This window comes from Anomaloglossus baeobatrachus, chromosome 1 (genome assembly GCF_048569485.1).
Source record: "Anomaloglossus baeobatrachus isolate aAnoBae1 chromosome 1, aAnoBae1.hap1, whole genome shotgun sequence".
In the NCBI taxonomy this organism is placed as follows: Eukaryota; Metazoa; Chordata; class Amphibia; order Anura; family Aromobatidae; genus Anomaloglossus; species Anomaloglossus baeobatrachus.
In genome coordinates this window covers 626794650-626819586 of record NC_134353.1, presented here as the reverse complement: position 1 = coordinate 626819586, position 24937 = coordinate 626794650, and the positions used below count along the sequence as shown (strand labels likewise).

Below are 24937 nucleotides of genomic sequence, written 5' to 3'. Positions count from 1 at the left end.
TTTTCTGTCATCTTCCTTCTCTCTTTTGGGGGTGTTTGCTTTCTACAATGAAGTGTCCTGCAGTATTCTTTTACTTTTTTAGCTGCATGGACACTTCATTATTGAATCGCGACCAGGGCTTATTTTCAGGGTTGTGCTTATATTTAAGCCTTGCTCTGAAAATGCTGAAAATTCCTGCTAGGGCTTATTTTCTGAGTAGGTCTTATTTTTGGAAAAAAATACTGTAGCAATTGAGAATGTATAATTGGTGGAGAAAAGTTGAATTTGATGGACCTAGGTCTTTTTTCAACTTGTGTAACTATGTAACTTTTTTAACTATAAAATCAACATCTCCAGTAATTACCATAGTGTTCCATATCACTCTACACGATTTCCCGAGTGCAAACATACAAAATGATACATGTGTATTTTTGGGCTGATTTGCTTTTAAATGCAGAAAACAATGCAAATATTTTTATATCAACTTTCCCAGGGTTTTACTTGGTGAAAAAGGTAAAAGGACCCATTGTTTATGACACGTCTCATGACAAATCTCTAAATCCATCCACCTTTCTTCCCCAGATGACATTTAATAGTTAACACAGTATAAAAAGGTCATATTTCAGTATTCTGAAGGAGAAATAGCCAGAAAATCACTCTCTGAACAAAAAACCTACATAGGCCATATTTAACATAAAGTGAGATGATGGAAATATCTGTTTACAGTTTAGAGTGGGTACTAAGATGAGGGGCAGCGATACAAAATGAAAAATATGTACAAAATTCTAAAAAAAATTTTTAATGTAGCTCTTGGCCCTGTGATTCTTTTGAATTATGGAAAATTAAAGAGCTGATGTCTAACACTTTATTTAATGTCTTTAACACTTTTCATGTAATAAATGAGAACACCCAGATTATCATTATTCAATTTTTCCTTTAGTATAACCTTTGTTTACATTCAATTAGGAGAATTACATCAAGAAGGTTTTTGGTTTTTTTTTAAGATCCTCCATTGACAAAATGATATCAAAAATAAAAATTCTAAGCTATTCTTAGCAGTTTCAGTAACCACTGAGTGATAACTAGAGAAGTAATATTTCCATCTCCACAAGTTGTCAGTGGCAGCTGTGTAGAAAAACAAGGTTCTTCACAGTGAAGCTGAATGTGACCCTTTCAGCAAGGCCATATAGGTGTTGGAGTCCTTACGCTATCAGAACACGGGTAATTGCTCATGTGATGCAGAGTGTACTTCCCCTATACTAAACATAGATATCCAAAAATAAAAAAAAGAAATAATCACAACCCGCTCCCTGCCACCTAAAAAAAAACCCTCTGCAAAGACAAGAATGTTAGCTGAAAGTTATCATCATGGGGGTCTGAGCCACATAGAGAGAATGAGGAGAGCAAATGTCTATAGCCAGAGAAGATGTCTTCACTGATTCACTGCATGTAGATGATTATTGTCCCTTTGACTGCATCCCACAGTATTTTTTTTCCACTTTTTTCAATTTGCAATGTAAATTGCTTAATTTTCACCCAAATAATACTCTGCAGTCTTCTATGTGATGTATGACCACTAGCTTGTTGCTGTATTGGGCCTCAGCATGTTGATAGCATTCACTTGTAGAGGGGTGGAAACATTGTCTGGCATCTCTTCTGATGATGTGGTACTACTATTAACATGTATGTTAATTAATGATGGGCGAGTTTCGAAATACTCGGATTCACGATACTCGTAATGAGAACTGTCTAATATTCGCGTATGCATTCCGAATGGTGTGTGCAATGCAAGTCAATGGAATACTCGCAATGTAACAGTAACCCAAATGCCGTACTATTCGCTACTCGCACGAATAGTATGAAAACATTGCGAGTATTCCCCATTGACTTGCATTGCACAATATTCGGAATGCATACAAGTATTAGACAGTACTCGTTAGGCTACTTTCACACATCCGGTTTGAGCCGTGCGGCTCAATCCGGCTGTGAAGCCTATGCAACGGATGCGGTGAAAACACCGCATCCTTTGCATAAGTTTTTTACATGCGGCCGATCCGGTTTTTGCCGCTTGCGGCATGCTACTGAGCATGCGCAGTGGCAAAAACCGCATGCGGCGGCCGGATGCGGTTTTTGCCGCATCGTGCCGCATCCGGCATCCATAGGGATGCATTGGGAAAAGCGCCGGATGCAGGTTTTTTTGCCAGAGCAAAAAACGTTGCAGGGAACGTTCCATCCGGCCGCCGCATCGGCTAAATCTTCCGCATGCGGCAAAAACCGAACCGAACGCAAGCCCATGCGGCACAATGCGGCATTAATTAAAGTCTATGCAGGAAAAACGCAAACCGGCAGCAAAAAAAAAACGGTTGCGGTTTTCCTGCAAAGTGCCGGATTGTGCCGCATTGCAAAAGCCGGAGGTGTGAAAGTAGCCTTACGAGTATCGCGAGTCCGAGTATTTCGAAACTCATCATTAGTGTTAGGCCTTGTTCACACACTGCGTTATTACCCACGTTTTTGCTGCAGAAATTTCTTGACAAAATGGTTCTAACCTTTCTGCTGACATTTCCCAGCAAAACCTATGGAAAAAAAATAGCTGTGTGCACACTGCGTTTTTTTCTCCAGAACATTCTCTCTGCAGAATTTCTTGAGAAAAATAATGTGCATGTCACTTCTTTTCTGCAGGTACCTGCGTTTTTTGCCATAGATAATGATAAAAAAACGCAGGTACCAACCTGCGAAAAAAATGCATCAAAAACGCGGTAAAAACGCATCCATCTTTTTCGGTGCGTTATTGGTGGGTTTTTTGAATGCAAGTGCGCTAATCTTTCAGACTCAAGAAATTTCTTGAGAAAAATCCTTTTTCTAGTGCGTATAGGGCCTTAATGTGATTTTTTTTATATGTGGTTGAACATAGTCTGTGCAGCAGCATGTACTTAGACTGATTGAACCAAGTAAACTGTTAGTGGTCAGCCCGGGTTGGGAGGAATTACATGGGCACAGGGGAGCTAGTTCATGTTTTGTTGGCAGGTAATGTTTAGCTTCTGAAGGAGAAAGAAGTATTGCTGGCAAGGAAAAGGCCACAAGTGAGGAGTGTGTGAGCAAAAGAAGAACCAAAGGGTTAAAGAAAGTTCTAGAACAAATTCTAAAATAACTGACTCTTTAAGTGGCTGATGTGCAAAGATTGAAGAAGAAAAAATAAGAAGGTTCCTTTCCCCATGAGTGATTATATAGTGGGTACGACCCCTACGAATGGTTCAGAGTGATATGATTTTAAGAGATAGTGCTCCTCTGTTTTTGTGTGTGTTACGGACTGGCCGACCCACCCGACACTTCCCCCTCTCTGAACTGAACTGAGAGATTGGACTAACTCTGCCCAAAAAGTATGGGAAAAAGTAAGCGTGGTAGATAACCTGTGAGTGGGAGCAGAAGAGGTTGGGCCGCTGGTCTAAGGGTATGTGCACACGATCAGGACATGCTGTGTCCTGGAAACAACATGTCCTCTCCTGCAGGGCCATGAGTGCTGTCCGCATGAGACCGCAGCTGCCTGAGCCCACAGTCAGGGTTCGGGCCACTGTGGGACTTTTGCACTGTTCCCTCCACTGAGAACACTCACGTCCCTGCAGCATAAATTGACATCACAGAAAGCTGCGCCACATTTGTCAGTTTACACTGTGAACAAAAGATGCACAATCTGCATAGATTTCTATAAATCCTATCCACTGTGCTTGTACTGTACGATGCAGCGAAAACATGTTGCGTCCAAAACACTGTGAACCCTGATGGTGTGTACAGGCCCTTACAAGCATCACGTCACGTCTTCTACCCCTTCATATCAGTGACTAACACCAATGTTTTTTGGGCCGTCTTTTGTGATCGTATTTTCCTTTAATTCTTTTTTTCTGTATTCAATAATAAAGAAAAGGATTAACAGTATTGGAAAACGCTGTAAAAATGCCCCAAAAGATGCCTGGATGCTTATTTTGAAGTACAGTATAGAACTTCTTCAAAGTGGATAATGTCTGAAGAATGGTCAGCTCACTTATTTTAGCCATTTGGCATTTTTTTAAATCTGAAGTGGTTACACTGGGTTGTTTTTACACAGAAATGAACATTAATTCTTTTGAGACCTTTCTGAGCACTTTTTCAGGCTGGTTTCAGAGTTGATTCGCTTAAAAAAGACATTGTGTGCACACACTCCAGAGAGAACTTGCTGTGAAGGAAAGCATAAGTATATTCTACTGAAAGTGTAAGGAAGTAGATCTGCGGTCATGTTTCCCCCTGACGACATCAATGATTTTAATGCAAGTGTGTCATATAAACTGTAGTATTTAGAACATAAGATAGTGTAATGTAAAGTACAATGTATAGTGTATAAGATGGATAATGTTATATGGACAGCAGTCTAATACTGGCCACAATAGGTCATTGTCTCCCTGTTGATATGTTTAGATTCCCTTGTGGGCTGCAAGATCCTGTGTACAGTCACAACAGGGTTAACTTTAGGGTCGGTCCACAATGGGGAGGGGGTGAAACGCACAAGAGGAAAAGAAGTTCCTGGTTCAGAGTACTGGTGAAGGAAAGGGTTGTTCTAGTGAAGCTGAAGGGAACCTGCTGGAGCAACAGTGGTCACATCGGCAGGCAAGTTGGAGGAGACCTTTAGAAAAGAAGCGAAGAATGTAGTGAGTCCAGTAAATGCCAGTGGAAGGGGACCCAGTGAAGTGAATGTGCTGAAAACACAAGGAATAGTGCTGCGACTCTAAGAAGCACTTTGCACACTACGACATCGCAGGTGCGATGCCGGTGGGGTCAAATCGAAAGTGACGCACTTCCGGCGTTGCTCTCGACATCGTAGTGTGTGAAGCATTTTTGATACGATTAACGAGCACAAAAGTGTCGAAATCGTATCATCGGTGTAGCGTCGGTCATTTCCATGAATTGGGAAAGACTGATGTTACGATGTTGTTCCTCATTCCTGCGGCAGCACACATCGCTGTGTGTGAAGCGCAGGAGCGTGGAACATCTCCAACTTGCGTGCCGGCCGGCTATGCGGAAGGAAGGAGGTGGGCGGGATGTTTACGTCCCGCTCATCTCCGCCCCTCAGCTTCTATTGGCCGCCTGCCGTGTCACGTCGCTATGACGCCGCACGACCCGCCCCCTTAGGAAGGAGGCGGTTCGCCGGCCAGAGCGACAACACAGGGCAGGCGAGTGCATGTGAAGCTGCCGTAGCGATAATGTTCGCTACAGCCGCTATCACCATATCATCGCAGCTGCGATGTCGTAGTGTGCAAAGTGCCCCTAAGAGCTGCCCCCGTAAGGAATCACTGAGTGTGGCTATATAGAATAGGATACTCATCGAAACATATTAACCTGTGGGTTCTGGTGTCATAGGGAAGGAGGGTTAATTTAACTTGCCTGTCTAAAAGACTGTTCACAATTCACTAGAAACTGCAATGATTGTGCCTCTGTTATACAGAAGATACCATGAAGTACTTTGTTATTATCAACGTTTCTGTTGTCCTTATCTGGAAATCCCATGGACCTGTTGAGGAGTGAAACAGGACTGGCCTGAAGGTACTCAAGTTACCAGCACTAGAAAACACACACTTCCACAAACCCCAATTTTCTTCATCGTGCTGGGGTGTAGGACAGTTAGCTCTTGCCCATGGCAGGTCACATTACCAGAAGTCAAGATTGATGCCACATTGTTCCTAAAAAGCTAAAGAACACAATTTTGACTAGTAAATAAATATTTAATCCAGAAAAATACATTTATTTTTGTTTACTTTAATGTGCAATTTATTTAAAAAAACTGAAACAGGAAAATACTCTGTAATATTTAAAAACGTAACAATTTAGTCCATTACATCGAAATTCTCATAAGTTTTACACTCTTCTAGAGTATCTCGCCATTTAGCATATGTCAACTCAGTAATATCACATCCTCTTTATTCTAAAACATAAGGTTTATACAGAAAGTAATGTCTGTAAATACAAGTCTGAGTGTGTACACGTTTCTTGGTTCCAGGGAAGCAAATAAGAGGCAGAAATCGTGCACGTGAAATTATTATTATTAGGAGCTTACTGGGCAATATCATAGTAGTAATTTCGGAGTTTAAGCTCAACACTGGCAAAAGAAGGACGATCTTCAACTCTGTAAAATATAATAGGAGACATTACAAATCACTAATTACTCATTTAAAAGGAATTTGTCAGCAGATATTTACTATGTAATCTGACAACAGCATAATGTAGGGGCTGGGACCCTGATACAAACAATGTGCTACTTACTAGGTTGTGTTTTGCTGTTTCAATGAAATGTGTGTTTTATCAGCAGAAAATTATCAGTAGCAGATTGGGATCTAAATAAGAGGCAAAATTTCTCATGAGAGTGAAATGCTGGCTCTGGCATGTGAGTATGAGGAGACTTAAACGCCTTGCAATACTGCTCCGGGAAACTTAAATCTGTAAATTGCCTTTTCAGAAAGGAAGAGGACTTGAACTCTAGTGCAAGCTATTGGAAATACCAATCATAAAAGTCACAATCGACTCTTTGGTTTGGCTTTTATCCCAAGTCATGTGGCAAGGATCGTTTGCACACTAGGAGACTGTGTTTCCTGGTTCCTGGTCCAACCTTGTCCCACTATTGATTATCTGCTTTCTTTCAATATACAGTGTACACTGAAAGCTGCCAATCAGTGGTGTGGGTGGGGTTATGCAGAGCTCAGCATTCTGAGATCTGCTAGATCTTCAACAGAATAAACAGTGATTCTATCACAACAGCTTCATAAACCAAGTGTTACAGTACTGTAATCAGGGTCTTAGGCACTATATTATGCTTCTGTCAGATTACATAACAAAAAACTGCTGACAGATTTGCTCATTGCTGTGCTATTCAAAATGGTACAGAAGTTTAATGCTATATTTTACATTGAAATGCTCAAAGCACTGCATTGAAAAACTGACTAGTGGTTCAGACAGAAGACGTTGTGTGATTTGGCTAGTCACAGTGCTCATAATCACCAGCACTTGGATACCATATATAGTACAGTGGACAACAGTTAAAACCTTTTTTTTATGGTGCTGCCAATTTAAATATTAATATAAAAAGTTTAAATATCCTATAATGCGTGTCACTACTGATTGCACACTTACTTGTAGGTCCAGCATAATTTCATTAGGTCATAAAGTTCTGGCGGGCACCTAGGTGGGCTCTCCATACGTTTTCCATTTTCAATCATCAGGGATACTTCCCCACCTTTCATTCCCTATAGAAATATATGTATGAAAATGAATGCACACAAACCGCTTGCTAGATCAATTGCATCTGATCCACATAAATGTCTGGAATTCCTTAAAATACAGCCTGTCACGTCACCAAGATGCTCACATCGCCTCTTTCCTCAGGGTTGTCATCAGCTATCAAAAAAACGACAGGCTGACTATCAATGAATGCTGTTTCTGACAGCAGAAAACCTGAATGTGATGTTTCTAGAAGATGGCTATACTTGACCTGACATTCTGGAGAGTATATTCAAAAAAGCAAAGACTATACATGGGGCAAAAAAAAATATATATATATCATATATTAAAAAGTAATAGAAATAATAGTCAGCAATCTGGAGAGAATGTATTCATTAACACTGTACATTAACCTATTCCATCTATGATGATCAAAAATTAATATAAGGGGTTGTCTCATTAGAAATGTAGTAATAACTAGAGATCAGCGGATCGGTGGAAGTTCGGTTCGGCGGGTTCATCTGGTCTTTAGATAAAGTTCTGTTTGGGACCTGGACTTTACTTGAACCCCAATGGATGTCACTAATTGGGCAGTTCGGGTCTCTGCCCACATGCAGCCAGCCATGAACAGAGCACTTCCGGGGGCAGGTGGGTGCACACTACATCCAATCACGCTGTTCTGTCTCCTATTCATTAAATAGGATAAGGGTAATATCGTTTGTTGCCCACAAGAGGTCACTGTTGGCTTTCTTATGTTTTCCTCATACCTCTCTACAGTATTTCTGTGGTTTTGAGCCTGTTGCTTTAAGGAAAAGATACTTCCTTGGACTGCCCCTTTTTCCCTTCCCTTACTGAGTTGGAGACGCAGATGTCTTGATGCCTCCATAGGATTCAGAGGTGCTATGGTTGGCTCCAGTACCTTTTCTTCAATCGTTCCTCCTGACTAATGGATCCCGGTAGGAATCATTGTACTAGACTACATATTTGTGTTGGAATATGTGTACAGTTGTTATGTAGGCACTGTGAAGTGGCAGTGGATCTACTCAGATTGCATAGGCTGTGATACATGCAGAGCAGGTGTAGGGCAGCTTCAGCAGTGTAAATGTTGTGTTCGGTCATGTGCATTGCTCTCTATGTTATGCAGATTCTGTAAATACCAGTACTACTATGTATGTCATTCTGTTATTTGTGATATGCCTGTACTGATATGGATTTGTATCCTTTGTTATAGTTTTTACCAATCAATCATCCATTTCTTATGATCATCCACCTATCCATCATCATTTAATAAATAAAGACTTAAAGGCAACACAGTCTGTTTATTGAAACATTGGATGAAGGTTAGCTGTATGCCGGAGTCCACACAGCTCACACGTGGACGAAGGCAGAACAGTAAAAACGGGCTGCTGGTCGCAGGCAGCGATTGTATGAACTGTATGGGACAGCTAACACCCACGCTACACAGCACACGGGTATTACAGCAGCCACCATACAGCTACATAGAACAAGAGCGCAGTCCAGCTCCAGTAAAGATAGCCGGTCGCAGGCTGTAGTACGGGACCGCTAACATCCACGCTGTACCGCATATGGATGTCGCAGCAGCCACCATACAGCCGCAGTGACTAGACCGCAGTACGCCAGAAACCACCATTCCACTCCCACCACGTGGAAGGCCGTCCGCAAATAGACTCTGTTTCCCGCTAAAATAGTCTGCAGCCAAGTGCACAATGTCTGTCAGCCGAGCGTCTTCCCTGAAGACAAGGTCACGGGCAAGCTCTACTAAGTCCTCAATTAGGGAGCTTGCTGCCGTCGCCCGCGCTGAGGCCGAAGCAGCTAAAGTGAGGTCCTCCTTCGCCGAACAGGAAATGCAACTCAAACTAAAGCAGACAGAGAGTGCACGTCTGCAAGCGGAGCAAGAAGCAGAGAATGCACGTCTGCAACTGACTTTAGAAAGACTTGCCGTAGAAAAGGAGACAGCGGCCGCAATAGCCAAGGCAGAGTTCCTGGAAGCGACAGAGCACCCCGAAGAAAGACGCAGCGATGTTCTTAGGCCGGACCTAGACCAGCAGGATCCAGCACAGCGCGTCACAGAATACGTCTACCAATACTCCAGGATAGATGACAGCTCAGATGTGCTTCACCGAACAGACTACGCAGACTGCCAGCCATCCAACCTCGAATTACACCGCTTCAAGCAAGAGAGTGTACAGCACGAGGAGGTTCACCAAAACTACTATCCCACAGAGCGGAAGATACAACTACCATTTTACCACAAAGAGACACCTTTCTCTCCGGGGAGGTACTATGCTGACTTTCCGAAGGCGGAAACACCCTACAGGTATGGTGATACACCACACAATAGACACGACCATACACCGGCTCGCACCAGCACTGACCAAGCCACCATGGACTTTGCAAAGTTCTTTGCTCGTCGAGATCTGGTCACAAAAGGACTTGTAAAGTTCAATGATCGTGCCGAGAATTATAGGTCGTGGCGAGCCTCGTTCCAGAACACCATAAGAGGTTTGGACCTTTCTTGTAGTGAGGAGTTAGACCTCCTGGTAAAATGGCTTGGTAGTGAATCGGTAGAACACGCCAAAAGACTAAGAGACATTAACATTAAAAACCCACCCAAAGGTCTACACTTGGTGTGGAAGAGACTTGATGAATGCTATGGGTCCATAGAAGTTATTGAAAATGCTTTGTTTAAAAGAATTGATGACTTCCCTAAGATAGGACCCAAAGGCTTTCAAAGGCTAAGAGAGCTAAGTGATCTGTTAGTGGAGTTACAGGTTGCCCAAGAGGAAGGAGATTTGCCCGGATTGGCATTCTTGGATACCGCTAGGGGTGTCAATCCGATAGTGCAAAAACTTCCTTACAATCTACAAGAAAAGTGGGTCTCACACGGTTCACGGTATAAGCAAACACATAACGTGCCATTCCCTCCTTTTGTTGTATTTGTAGATTTTGTAGCTCAGCAAGCTAAAATCAGAAATGACCCTAGTTTTGATTTTACTCTGTCGTGTACCACTGCCCCCGGTGTCAAACCCAGTAGGACACCCGTGGCAGTCCACAAAACTAACATTGTCTCCTCAGGTCCTGCTCACAAAGAGAGTACCGTAAGCATCCTCCAGAAGAGAACAAACCCCAGGATATCAGTAAACAGTGTCCTCTACACCGGAAACCACATCCTCTACTAAAATGCAGAGCCTTCAGGGAGAAGTCTCTAGAGGATCGCAAAGGCTTCCTCAAGGAACACAACATCTGCTTCAAATGCTGTGCTGCAACATCGCACATGGCCAGGAACTGCGAAGCTAGCGTGAAATGTGCAGAATGTGACAGCACGGATCACAATACAGCCTTACACCCTGGACCACCTACACGAGTGTTGCCGCAAGCAGAAGAACACGATGGAAAACAGAAGAACACTGATGAAGACACCACGGTGGTTACCTCTCAATGTACGGAGATCTGTAAAGGACTCACAGGAGGAAGGTCCTGTTCAAAAATCTGCCTTGTCAGAGTCTACCCAGCAGGCCGCAGGGACAAAGCAATTAAGATCTATGCGATCTTGGACGATCAGAGCAACAGGTCTCTTGCCAAGTCCATCTTCTTCAGCAGTTTCAACATTGCAGGCCCCGGTTCTCCCTACTCCTTGAAGACATGTTCAGGTACCGTTGAGACGGCGGGGAGGAACGCAAGCGGGTACAAGGTGGAATCCATAGATGGCCAGACCTGCCTATCATTACCTACCATACTGGAGTGCAACCAGATTCCTGACAACAGGTCCGAGATACCTTCACCAGAGGTAGCAGCTCATCACCCCCATCTGAAGCGTATAGCTCACCTGATTCTAGAACTGGACTCAGAAGCTCCAATAGCCTTACTCCTTGGAAGAGACATGCTACGTGTGCATAAGGCTAGAGAGTCCATTAACGGCTCCCAGAACGCTCCATATGCGCAGAGACTTGACCTAGGATGGGTCGTAATAGGAGATGTCTGTCTAGGGGGAGCACACAAGCCAGCCTCAGTCAACAGTATGCTCACCAACACACTAGAAAATGGACGTCCGTCTTTCTTCCGACCATGTCACAACAGTCTGTTGGTAAAGGAATTACCAAGCAGTACTTCTCTGCCATGTCCTTTCGCAGTTCCTTCCAACGAAGACCACGCTTGTGAGGGCTTACAAGACCACATAGGCTGTACAGTCTTCCACAGGACCAAAGAGGACAACAAAACAGCAATGTCCATAGAAGACAGGATGTTCTTGGATATCATGGACCAAGAAATAACCAAAGACAAGTCGAACAGCTGGGTGGCACCCTTACCATTCCGACCACGGAGACAACGCCTACCCAACAACAGGGAACAGGTCTACAGTCGATTTGTCTCCCTCAGACACAAGCTCAAGAAGTCTCTCGAGGCCTTGACCGATCTTCATGTGAACCGACCATACGCTCCTGTGCCATCCACAGAAGTCAAATCTCAAAGACTTTGTATCTTCTGCGATGCATCAGTCAAAGCAATCGCAGCAGTAGTATACCTTAAAACCACCGATGTGAATGAACAGATCAATACTGGGTTCGTCATGAGTCGGACAAAACTGGCGCCACTCCGTGAACACACGATACCTAGACTGGAACTCTGTGCTGCCGTCCTTGCAGTAGAGCTGGCTGAACTTATCTCAGATGGAATGAATCAGGAGATCAAAGATGCAGAGTTCTACACTGACAGCAAGGTGGTACTAGGATACATCTGCAACGAAACACGACGCTTCTATGTCTACGTCAGCAACCGGGTATTGAGAATAAGAAGATCAACTCGCCCTGATCAGTGGCATTACGTATCTACTCATCACAATCCCGCCGACCATGCGACTAGATCCGTTGCACCAAGTCACCTTAAGGACACTACATGGTTCACAGGCCCTGCCTTCCTGTACCGAACAACATCCTACATCAGCAGGCCCGATACATTCGAACTGGTGGATCCAGATGTCGATGAAGACCTTCGTCCTCAAGTGTCAGCTCTTCATACAGTGGTTTCAGGACGTCACCTCGGATCTCATCGGTTCAGTAGATTCTCAACCTGGAACTCACTTGTTAGAGCCATCGCTTTTTTACTACATGTGACTCAGTTTTACAAGTCCGAACTACCAACAAATCAGAGATGCAGTAAAGGTTGGCATCACTGCAAGCATGCGTTTACTGCTCCCAACCTAGAGAAAGCCAAGATTACAATACTCCATGTTGTACAAAATGAAGCCTACAACAAGGAAATAAACAATCTCGACAAAGGACTACCCATTCCTAGAGACAGTGCGTTGAGGAAACTCGACCCGTTCATTGACAAAGATGGGCTGCTTAAAATAGGTGGCCGCATTCAAGAAGCTAAGGTAGAAGTCTCAGAGAAACACCCGGTAATAATTCCCGGACGTCATCACGTCACAACCTTGCTCATTCAACATCATCACATCTTGGTGAGACATCAAGGTTGTTTGTTTACCGAAGGGAGTCTACGAGCGGCTGGACTATGGATAGTCGGAGCGAAGAGAAGCGTGAGCAAACTCATCTTCAACTGCGTTACGTGTCGCAAACTTCGTGGCATGTTTCAAAACCAGAAGATGGCCAATCTTCCACCTGACAGGCTCAGTACTGAACCCCCCTTCACCAACGTTGCACTGGATGTGTTCGGCCCCTGGTCCGTAGCTACAAGACGCACTAGGAAGGTCCATGCCGAAGCAAAGTGTTGGGCAGTTCTATTCACCTGTTTGTCTGTCAGAGCTGTTCATATCGAAGTAATAGAATCTATGGACACTTCAAGTTTCATAAATGCACTTCGACGCTTCATCGCTATCAGAGGCCCTGTGAAGCACATTCGTTCTGATAGAGGCACGAACTTTATTGGAGCAGCAAGAGAACTCCAAATCCCTTCCAATCTAGACATTACAAATGTAGAGAGGTACCTAGGTGAGCAAGGATGCACCTGGACCTTCAACCCGCCACACTCTTCGCACATGGGAGGCACCTGGGAAAGAATGATAGGAATTGCACGCAAGATTCTAGATTCTATCCTCTTGCAAGCAAACACCAGACTTACCCACGAAAGCTTGACTACGTTCTTGGCCGAAGTTACAGCTATCATGAATGCTAGGCCATTGACAGCTCTTTCTGGAGATTCTGGAGACTCAACAGTTCTTACTCCTGCCATGTTACTTACACAGAAAACCTGTGTCCCAGGAGCTCCACCTGGAGAATTCACCGAGAAAGACCTCTACAGAAGACAATGGAGGCAAGTACAAAACGTGTCCAATGCCTTTTGGGACAGATGGAGGAAACAATATCTCTCCACTCTGCAAACCAGAACAAAATGGCAGAAAGACCATCCAAACATCAGACTTGGCGATGTGGTACTTGTAAAGGACAGTCAATCACACCGAAATGAGTGGCCACTCGGCCTAGTCACCAAACCCTTTCCCAGCAAGGATGGGAGAGTACGCAAGGTAGAGGTCAGAGTGAGCAAGCTCGGAGAGAACAAACTGTTCACCAGACCAGTCACTGAACTTGTGTTGTTGTTATCCCCTCAGGAGTCCAATAGTGGCATTGGTTAACGCCAAGCGGGGAGTGTTCTGTCTCCTATTCATTAAATAGGATAAGGGTAATATCGTTTGTTGCCCACAAGAGGTCACTGTTGGCTTTCTTATGTTTTCCTCATACCTCTCTACAGTATTTCTGTGGTTTTGAGCCTGTTGCTTTAAGGAAAAGATACTTCCTTGGACTGCCCCTTTTTCCCTTCCCTTACTGAGTTGGAGACGCAGATGTCTTGATGCCTCCATAGGATTCAGAGGTGCTATGGTTGGCTCCAGTACCTTTTCTTCAATCGTTCCTCCTGACTAATGGATCCCGGTAGGAATCATTGTACTAGACTACATATTTGTGTTGGAATATGTGTACAGTTGTTATGTAGGCACTGTGAAGTGGCAGTGGATCTACTCAGATTGCATAGGCTGTGATACATGCAGAGCAGGTGTAGGGCAGCTTCAGCAGTGTAAATGTTGTGTTCGGTCATGTGCATTGCTCTCTATGTTATGCAGATTCTGTAAATACCAGTACTACTATGTATGTCATTCTGTTATTTGTGATATGCCTGTACTGATATGGATTTGTATCCTTTGTTATAGTTTTTACCAATCAATCATCCATTTCTTATGATCATCCACCTATCCATCATCATTTAATAAATAAAGACTTAAAGGCAACACAGTCTGTTTATTGAAACATTGGATGAAGGTTAGCTGTATGCCGGAGTCCACACAGCTCACACGTGGACGAAGGCAGAACACACGCTGTTGTTACCCCAAGTGCGAGCTATTCAAACACTGCAAGCTGCTCTAAATGTGCTGAGCACCAAGTGTAACTGATTATAGCGATGCTTGCAGTGTTCATTAGAGATGAGTGAACCTTTGGAAGTTTGGTTCAGCAGGTACATTCGAACCTTAAAAAGGTTCGATTTTTGACCCCGACTTGATCCGAACCTCAATGGAAGTCAGTAATTGGGCAGTTTGTGTCTCCGCCCACATGTAGTTATAAGCAGAACACTTCCGGTGGTGAGTGGGTGAGGTTTTCAATTTTTTTGTTTGTTTGTGAGTGCACACTACATCTGATCACACTGATTTTACCCCCAGTGTGAGCCATTCATACACCACATGCGGCCCACATACGGCAGATCATCAATCATATCAAAGCACAGCACTGCCCACTTGAGTGGTTTGCACTTGTAACTTGCTCAAACTTCGAACCCAAACTTTGTTTTTATGGAAGTCGGTTTCCAAACCTGAACTCCAAACATCGAACTTCAGGTTTGCTCCTCTCTATCATAACTACCGCTATATAAGAAGGACATAGCTGAACTGGAGAGGGTGCAGAGAAGAGCGACCAAGATTATTAGAGGAATGGGTGGGCTGCAATACCAAGACAGGTTATTAAACTTTGGGTTATTTAGTTTGGAAAAACGAAGGCTTAGGGGGGATCTAATCACAATGTATAAATATATGAGGGGACAGTACAGAGACCTTTCCAAAGATCTTTTTACACCTAGGCCTGCGACTGGAACACGGGGGGCATCCGCTACGTCTTGAGGAAAGAAGGTTTAATCATAATCATAGACGAGGATTCTTTACTGTACGAGCAGTGAGATTGTGGAACTCTCTGCCGCATGATGTTGTAATGAGTGATTCACTACTAACATTTAAGCAGAGCCTGGACGCCTTTCTTGAAAAATTTAATATTACCAGTTATGTATATTAGATTTTATGACAGGGTATTGATCTAGGGAACTAGTCTGATTGCCGGATGTGGAGTCAGGAAGGAAATTTTTTCCCCATTGGAACTTGTTTGCCACATTGGGGTTTTTTTGCCTTCCTCTGGATCAACATGTTAGGCTACAGGTTGAACTAGATGGACTTAGGCGGGCTTTGCACACTACGACATCGCAGGTGCGATGTCGGTGGGGTCAAATCGAAAGTGACGCACATCCGGCGTCACTTGCGATGTCGTAGTGTGTAAATCCTAGATGATACGATGAACGAGCGCAAAATCGTCGTCATCGTATCATCGCTGCAGCCTCCGACATTTCCATAATGCCGGGGGAGCGACAGGTACGATGTAGTTCCTCGTTCCTGCGGCCGCACACATCGCTGTGTGTGAAGCCGCAGGAGTGAGGAACTTCACCTTACCTGCCTCCCGGCTGCAATGAGAAGGACGGAGGTGGGCGGGATGTTTACATCCTGCTCATCTCCGCCCCTCCACTTCAATTTGGCGCCTGCCGTGTGACGTCACTGTGACGCCGCACGGCCCGCCCCCTAAGGAAGGAGGCGGGTCGCCGGCCAGAGGGACGTCGCACGGCAGGTATGTGCGTGTAAAGCTGCCGTAGCGATAATAATCGCTACGGCAGCTTTCACTATATATCGAACGTGCGACGGGGGCGGGACTATCGCTGCAGCATCGGTAACACATTGTTACCGATGTTGCAACGTGCAAAGCCCGCCTTAGAGTCTCCCTTCAACCTTAAAAACTATGATACTATGATACTATGAACTATGATACTATGATACTATGAACTAGAGATGAGCGAACCTGACTTTGGGGTTCGGTGCAAACTCAAACTTTTCCAAGAAAACAAAACTCGGAGTTCTGGTGCTTTACAAATGTAAATCACTCGCGTGAGCATCACTGTGCTCGGGTATGCTCAGTCCTCCTTCCAGTGCGAGCCGCTAGCAGTGTTTGAACGGCTCACACTGCGGGTAACACCAGCATGATCGGAGGTAGTGAGGACCAAACAAAAAAAAAATGGAAAAACCATGCCCACCTTCCTCCGGAAGTGTTCTGTTTATGACTAGCTATATGTTGGCGGAGACACGAACTGCCAATCAGTGTCATCAAATGAAGTTCAGGTAAAGTCTGGGTCAAGAACCGAATTTTAAAAAAGTTCAGCTGTACAAGTAGAATCAGAACTTCCCCGGGTCACTCTTTTCTACTGTTAACGACTGATGTGGCTCCTTGTACTGAAGGCAAACAGCTGATTTTTCCAAGAAGACTTCTCTGGACAGACATTTCCTTTGCAGACATTCTCCCCTTTCTACTTTTCAATCCATCATGGGAAATGGTATCAGATATATATGAGACATTAGCTTATAGAGCTATTCCATTATGTTCTACGTTGCTGTAAACAGGAAGCTTTCTTTTTAATAAAGGGATTAGAAAACCATAGTTGTTTTCACCCAGACACAGCACCACACCTGTTCACAGTAGTTTAGCACTACTGAAGAGCAAAAACACCGAACCCTATAGATTTTCTGTATGACAAATATCCTATACAACTTATGGGCTATGTAAAACATATGCATAAAAATATATATACTGTACAATAAAAATATATGTAAACTTACCTTATATGGTTTTTGTCCATATGAATATGCCTCCCACATAAGCACACCAAAACTCCATACATCACTTTTACTTGAAAATTTATAGTAGTTAATACATTCTGGTGCGTACCACTTGACTGGCCATTTTCCACAACTCTTTGCCTTTAACATAAAAAAATAGCAATTGAATTAAAGCATCTGTTCACATGCATTCCACGTTATGCAGAATTTGCGGAAATAATTAATATATTTTATAGGGGGGTTGACACTTCTTGCCACCCCAAAGACACTTCTTTCTGCAGCTGCCACTAGAAGACTCTGTAGCTTGCACATACGCTGGTTGATAGTATATGGGTGAATACTGTATTTAATATGTTATATGGAGGCTTGCTCTGACTCTCAATAGATAAGCAAAAAACTATAGCTGGCACTCAGATCAGGCTGTGGCTGGAACTCTAAGGGGTACTTTACACACTACGACATCGCATCCGGAGTATCATCGGGGTCACATCGTTAGTGACGCACATCCGGCGCCGGTAACGACATCGCAACGTGTAAATACTAGATGCGCCGATAAACGATTGCAAAAGCATCGAAAATCGGTGATCTGTGTAGCGTCAGACATTTTCATAATGTCGGTTCGACCACAGGTACGATATTGTTTGTCATTCCTGCAGGTCCACACATCGCTGTGTGTAATTCCGCAGGAGCGACAAACATCTCCTTACCTGCGTCCTGTCGGCAATGCAGAAGGGAGAAGGTGGGCGGGATGTTATGACCCGCTCATCTCCGCCCCTCCGTTTCTATTGGCCGGCAGATTAGTGACGTCGCAGTGACGTCGCTGTGACGCCGAACGCACCTCCCCCTTGAAGGAGGGATATTTCGGCAGTCACAGAGACGTTGCCGAGTAGGTAAGTGCGTGTGACGCTGCCGTAGCGATAATGTTCGCTACGGCAGCAATCACCACATATCGCATGTGCAACGGGGGCGGGTACTATCGTGCTCGGCATCGCTAGCTGATGTTAGCGATGTCGCAACGTGCAAAGTAACCCTAAGGCTTATGAAAAGTGGTTGGTTCAATATCGGGGAGTGCCATGAATGGCAGTGTATTACACACTGTTGCATGTTGCTGCAGACTATGCTTTGAAGTATTAAACCAAACAAAAAAAACTCCTAATAAAAATGGATACTTTATTTCTATATCAATTAAAAAGGTTATATTCATGCAGCCAGAGACACACAATGTGCATATAGTGTTAGATACACCGGATGGAAAGTGTAAGGGTAATTGTATCTAGGGGCTGTGTAGATCAATGGTATATAAACCTAATAGATTTAGTTGCTGGACCCTAGGGGATATGACTCACCCTTAATTGGTCCCTGCCTAGCAATGAGGCTTTAAGCACCCTAACTTTCTTAGTGCCCTCATTCCACGGCTGCTGCCCCTATTGTATCCCTTACTAACTTGAAGATAACCATCACCAAATTTACCAGAATAAAGTGCTAAGTGCAAACCACATATACACATACAACAGACACAAATTAGTAGAGCGGTTGCTACCCAAAAGAGTCAACTGCAATAAATATTTACACTAGGTGACACCTTAGGGGTGCTTCACACACAGCGAGCTCGCTGCCTAGATCGCTGCTGAGTCACGCTTTTTGTGACGCAGCAGTGACCTCATTAGCGATCTCGCTGTGTGTGACACTGAGCAGCGATCTGGCCCCTGCTGCGAGATCGCTGCTCGTTACACACAGCCCTGGTTCGTTTTCTTCAAAGCCGCTCTCCTGCTGTGACACACAGATCGCTGTGTGTGACAGCAAGAGAGCGACAAATGAAGCGAGCAGGGAGCAGGAGCCGGCGTCTGACAGCTGAGGTAAGCTGTATCCAAGATAAACATCGGGTAACCAAGGTGGTTACCCGATATTTACCTTAGTTACCAGCCTCCGCAGCTCTCACGCTGCCTGTGCTGCCGGCTCCGGCTCTCTGCACATGTAGCTGCTGTACACATCGGGTTAATTAACCCGATGTGTACAGCAGCTAGGAGAGCAAGGAGCCAGCGCTCAGTGTGCGTGGCTCCCTGCTCTCTGCACATGTAGCTGCATTACACATCGGGTTAATTAACCCGATGTGTACTGTAGCTAGGAGAGCAAGGAGCCAGCGCTTAGTGTGCGCGGCTCCCTGCTCCCTGCTCACACTGGTAACTAATGTAAACATCGGGTAACCATACCCGATGTTTACCTTAGTTACCAGTCTCCGCAGCTTCCAGACGGCGGCTCCGTGCAAGCGCAACGTCGCTTGCACGTCGCTGCTGGCTGGGGGCTGTTCACTGGTCGCTGGTGAGATCTGCCTGTTTGACAGCTCACCAGCGACCATGTAGCGATGCAGCAGCGATCCTGACCAGGTCAGATCGCTGGTCGGATCGCTGCTGCATCGCTAAGTGTGAAGGTACCCTTAGAGTTACCCAGGACTGGTATCACCAGTAATTCACTTGATCCAGTGAAATTGAACAATAGGAGATCAAGGCACTCTAGATTGTCACTCATTAAATTCACTAGCAAAGAAAGATGCAAAATAACATACAGCTCACTGGTTGAATGTCTACAATCCAGGGATTACAGTTCACATATAAAAAACCATACTACATTATTCCAAGGATAACATGTCCCCAGAAACATCCCTAGGAAGAGGCATGACTCATATCAGATGACTATAGATAGGTGGGTGAGAGAAAAGGAATACATTCATTGAGTACTTTACGATTTGTTGGTAGCGCCTCCAGGCCTACTGTCGGGCCATGCATGTCAGCAAAGAATGACAATTCATATGTCAGCAACGCTCAGTTGTGTCTTTGACCTCGCCCTTCTCCCAACGCGTTTCCCCCCATTTGTGAATGGGGTTCATCAGGGGATCAAAGCTGACAACAGGGGAGAAAGTCACATCCCCATCGTCCTTTCCAAACAGTTCAAGAATTATATACCCGGTATCAATACACCGTGGCGTATAGCATGTAGATCACAGGAGCTCATAGCAGGTGTCTGCTTTGAAGTAGATGAGCTGCTATTATTCATTCATTGATTATGAATGTACCGCCCCTACGCTAGCCGTCGGGCTGCTCGGATCCGGATCCGTTGTCTGGCTCGAGGGATTCTACTGGACCCGGCTGTCACGCGGACACTTCAACTAAAAGGGGACGTATGTGTACGGGGTGTGTAGTAAGTTGTCGGTGACGCCACCCACGGTGTGTGGTGATATGTAGCACCACCATTGCTGTTGTGGGAACTCCCGGGGCGATGGTCTGGTAGCTGGATGTTAACCCCTCCGTGGGTAGGGATGGATGTCCCGGGCCCAGTGTCTCTATGCTGAGGAGGGTGATTGCAGGGGCCGGCGCACTAGGAATATGAATGTCTGTGGACACGTTATGTCCGTTATGGGCACTTGTTTGTGAATGAGCCATTATGCGGAATTAGCTAGTGGCTGACCAGATGTGCAGAATACAAGTAACATAGGCTCCCCTGATGATTTTCAAGTGAAAAAGAAACGCGTTGGGAGTTACATGATGTCTGCCTGGTTTATTATTTGGAGGATGGAGCGATAAGATACCTAAGGAGGTTTATCAGCATTTACTCCACGTCTGATGAAATTTTGAATAAGCCCGCTTTGTGGTGAGATTATTCTATTTTTACAATGATCATTTGTGGTAAAAAATGACATGAGTATAAGCAATGGTACGTTATCTCACTATTTTTCCTCTGAAATTGTAAAGTTTCAAAGATAGATTGTGGACGGCGGTTCCCTGTGATAACTATCTTTAAGACAACTAGGGAATATTGGCAATAAGCCTGACCTAGAGAGGAAGTTGTTTGTTTGCGTCGTACCTGATTCCGTGATCCATTTGAGCTTGGTGAACTGGGGATTAGGTAATTAATTTTATATTCACGTTTTTATTAAGATTATTATCATTTTTTAACAAGCACTATTAAAAGTTATATTTTAATATTTAATATTTTTTCATGCTGTAATATGAATGGTCCACTCTTGCTATAGAGATACAAGGAAAAGGACAACCTGCGCCAAACTACCTTCCGGGTCCGGGGCCCGACATATAGAGGACAGGTCCAATATTTTGACCCCCAGAAAGGATGGGGCTTTATTTACGAGCCGGAATTGGAGTCCGAAATTTTTGTATCCCAGAGGGATGTTGCCCCTCACTTGCCAACCGGCCACCCAGACCGTAATCTGGAACTCGGGGATATGGTGAGCTACACCCCGCATTGTTGAGAGCAAGGGTGGTTTGCCCTGGACATCAAAAAGTGGATCGTGGTCGACGAGAAACCATGCCTCACCTCTCACTGTCACTTGTATTAAAAAGGAAAGGAGTTGGTAGTGGATTCCGGCTACCCTTAAACAGTTAATATGTTTTCCCCCGTTTAAAGTTAAACATGAACCATGGATTCAGGACTGGCGAAGCCACCCAAAAACTTTCTTGGGCCTTGTAAATAACCCCCATCTACCTTCTTGTTACCCCAACACCAGCACTGTAATGCCTCTGGAGAGGTTGGCTGGAGATAGGGCCTGCGGTAGACACCCACAGGAACACGGGACGGTGTGACACCTGTGACTAGCGGTGGCACCAAGGGTGGGTTCAGGTGTTTTGGGTGGCGGGTGAAAGGGAAGAAGGAGGTGATGTTTATTTGTTTATTGCAACGTTCAAGTAATGTGCCTCCCTTATGGGATGAAAAGTTTTACCAATGTTTCCAGTGTTATGTTTGTTACATTTTCTAATTTCAGAAGCAGTAAAATAAACCTCAGTGGTCGGACAGCCCGAGGACGGGCTGTATTCAACCAAGGGGGAGTGTGATGCCCTGGCAAAACCAGGTAGTCACAAAAGCAGTCCATCTTCCTTGTTACCACCAAAAACCCACACCCAGATACAACACACAGCCATTAAAGGCTAGCCACCCCTCATGATAATAAGGACACACCAGTGGGCAGGATCAGGCGGATGAGAACGCCCACCTAGGGGTCCTGAGGTGTCAGGGGCGGGAACACAGGAGTGTAGTCGAGTCTAGTCTGGAGTTGAGTCCAGTGCAGTGAAGTGGAGTGAAGTTGGGACCGTTGACAGCAGTGGAGTCAGGGGTAGGGGCCCCTGAACTATTAACTAGGTGGCAGATGGCAAAAAGGACCGAAGGCGACGGAGATCTAGTCGTGGGAAACCTAAAGTGGACCGGGGCAGGGTAGTGGCCCGCCGGTGCCGAAAGCAAGAATCCGGTCCGGAGGCTGTGCACAGTCGGGGTACCTGGAACCTAGCACGAGGACAGTTGCAAGCCCCCTCGTTAATTGACCAGCCGGGGGCAAGGTTTCAGGCCTTGTTCCAGAGAAGCCCAGAGAGCAAAACGGAAGCCCAACGCGGGGGATAGGGTGTCTGTCAGAACCCACAGAAATCCCAAGGGTCAGATTTCGCGGGCAGTTGTTTGCTACACCCGGGTGTGGAAACCCGAATACACCCGCCGGAGGCGACCGGTCACTGGCAACTTGGCTTACCACTGGACTTGTGTGTGATTACTGAACTGTGAGTACACCATTGATCCCCGGTCCAACCTGGCGTGCCCCCTCCAGCAGCCATTACTCCCATGTACTGAAACCGGGCCCCGGGACTAAACCTCCCCTACCTGTGGAGGGGATCCCATCTTGCTGCCCCGCTCCATCAGCCCCGGGCGTCTCGTCACCAGGCAGCGCTGGTGTCACCATCTCTCACCGCAACCCACGGGTGGCGTCACAGACACATCAAACCCCCTGTAAATATCCCCCTTACGACGGTTGTGAGGACGGACGGCCGTGCAAGCCCAGGTCTGGTCACCACTCGAGCCGCAGCAGCGATCCCAGATCCGAGCGGCCCCAGAAGCGGCAGCAGCCCCCGCCCGCACACTAGCGCAACGAGGGAGATAGGGATTTCCTAGCAAGCGGCCCACGGAAATCCCAAGCGTGAGCTCCTGAGAGCAGGCTCCTTCACTTAGGCACAGTGGGGAGCGGGGCCCGGAAAGCTCCAAGCTACCGGGCCACAACAGACAATCTAAACTTTTGTGCCAGGAGGCAGGTTACAGACCACCAGGCAGTGCCACAGGGGACGGGACCCGGACGATCTCCCCTAGAGAGGCAACGGCAGCCAGAGACTTGGTTTACCCTGTTGTCAGCATTTGCTTCATTGCTGAGTGAGTAACTGACTGACCCCTGCACTGCAATCTCTCATCCCTATCCAGAGTCCCGGGGCCTACCCCTACCCATGGAGGATAACGTCACCTTGCTGTCCCACTCCATCACCTCGGGTACTCCTAACGGCAGCGGCAGTACTCCCAATTACCATACATCACGGGTGGCGTCAATATTGATTTTAAGGATTGTTGCATCCAATAAATTACCAAATCCTTTTCTTTCTTAAGAGGCTATGTCCATATTTAATTTCACCTAGGAGCTTTGTAGGCCTATAGGTCTCCTTCCACCATCATGTCACACATCGCTGTGTGTGAAGCCGCAGGAACGACAAACATCTCCTTACCTGCGTCCCGCCAGCAATGCGGAAGGAAGAAGGTGGGCGGGACGTTATGTCCCGCTCATCTCCGTCCCTCCGCTTCTATTGGCCGGCCGCTTAGTGACGTCGCGGTGACGTCGCTGTGACACCGAACGCACCTCCCCTTTGAAGGAGGGATTGTTCGGAGGTCACAGCGACGTTGCCGACCAGGTATGTGCGTGTGAAGCTGCCGTAGCGATAATGTTCACTACGGCAGCAATCATCACATATCACATGTGCTACGGGGGCGGGTGCTATCACGCTCGACATCGCTAGCAATTGCTAGCGATGTTGTAGCGCGTAAAGCCCGCCTTAGACTCTGCTAAACATAGATTTACACGGGTTTAAGCAATAAAACATTTTCTTGGGAGAGCTTCTTAGCTTCTTTACCAAGCACATTCTCTTTGGTAGGTGCAATTCATCCACATATTACATGAACATCCATTCATTTGTCTTGCCACATTGTATTATACTTGATGTACTGTAGCATCTGCTGTAGGAAAACTGAGTAATGGACTCTTAATTTTTACAACAAAATTACTATTCTGGGTGCTCTTTTTAACCAACGCTGTCAATGCAGTTCCTAATTTACAGGAATTATCTTTAATTGTGACTAATGTGAGGTATTGTAATCATAAATGCTATCATGATACATTCACTTTCCTTTTAAAACTTACTTTATAGTAATTTTCATCAGAGCCAATTGCCTTAGAAAGCCCAAAATCACTAATTTTGGCATAATGTTGAGTCACCAAAAGCACATTTCTTGCTGCTAAATCCCTATGGACAAAATTTTTTTCTTCTAAATACTTCATTCCAATGCAAACTTGATGGACGAGTTCTGTTACATTTTTTTCTGAAAGATCCCTAAATATAATAAAAAAGATACATTTTATTCAGAAGCTGCAAAAATGTCTTTTTTAATAGTAAAAAGTATAATTCATTAATGTAATTAATACTGTATGCAACCAAAAGATTAGACCAGGAATGAGAGAAATAATTACACAATGAAGAACCCTATTGAATTCCGCAACATTGCTTTTACAAACTGTCAATGGGGTCACCTTGCGACCAAACCTACCACTAATGAGAAAAAGGCTAACATCTTACCTTCCATTTTGCCATTTGCATGGACAAGCAAGGTAAAAAAATCAATGATATGTATTAGAAAAAAAAACCAAAGCAGAGATTTCAAACATAGCATCCGTAAAACCACTTCAGCAGCTCA

At 45.2% G+C, this 24937-nt stretch overlaps 1 protein-coding gene across 3 annotated transcripts in view; it reads right to left on the bottom strand.

Moving 5' to 3' along the window:
* Positions 1 to 5738: 5738 nt before the first annotated feature.
* SYK (spleen associated tyrosine kinase) overlaps positions 5739 to 24937 on the bottom strand; it is a 216659-nt gene continuing 197460 nt past the window's right edge. For all 3 annotated transcript variants that reach the window (XM_075340664.1, XM_075340656.1, XM_075340672.1), the window contains 4 exons: positions 24387 to 24576; positions 17162 to 17302; positions 7129 to 7241; positions 5739 to 6127 (listed from right to left, as the gene is read on the bottom strand). In XM_075340664.1, the coding sequence (XP_075196779.1) occupies positions 6055 to 6127; positions 7129 to 7241; positions 17162 to 17302; positions 24387 to 24576 (517 nt within the window). In that variant the 3' untranslated portion in view covers positions 5739 to 6054. The remainder of the gene's footprint in view (positions 6128 to 7128; positions 7242 to 17161; positions 17303 to 24386; positions 24577 to 24937) is intronic.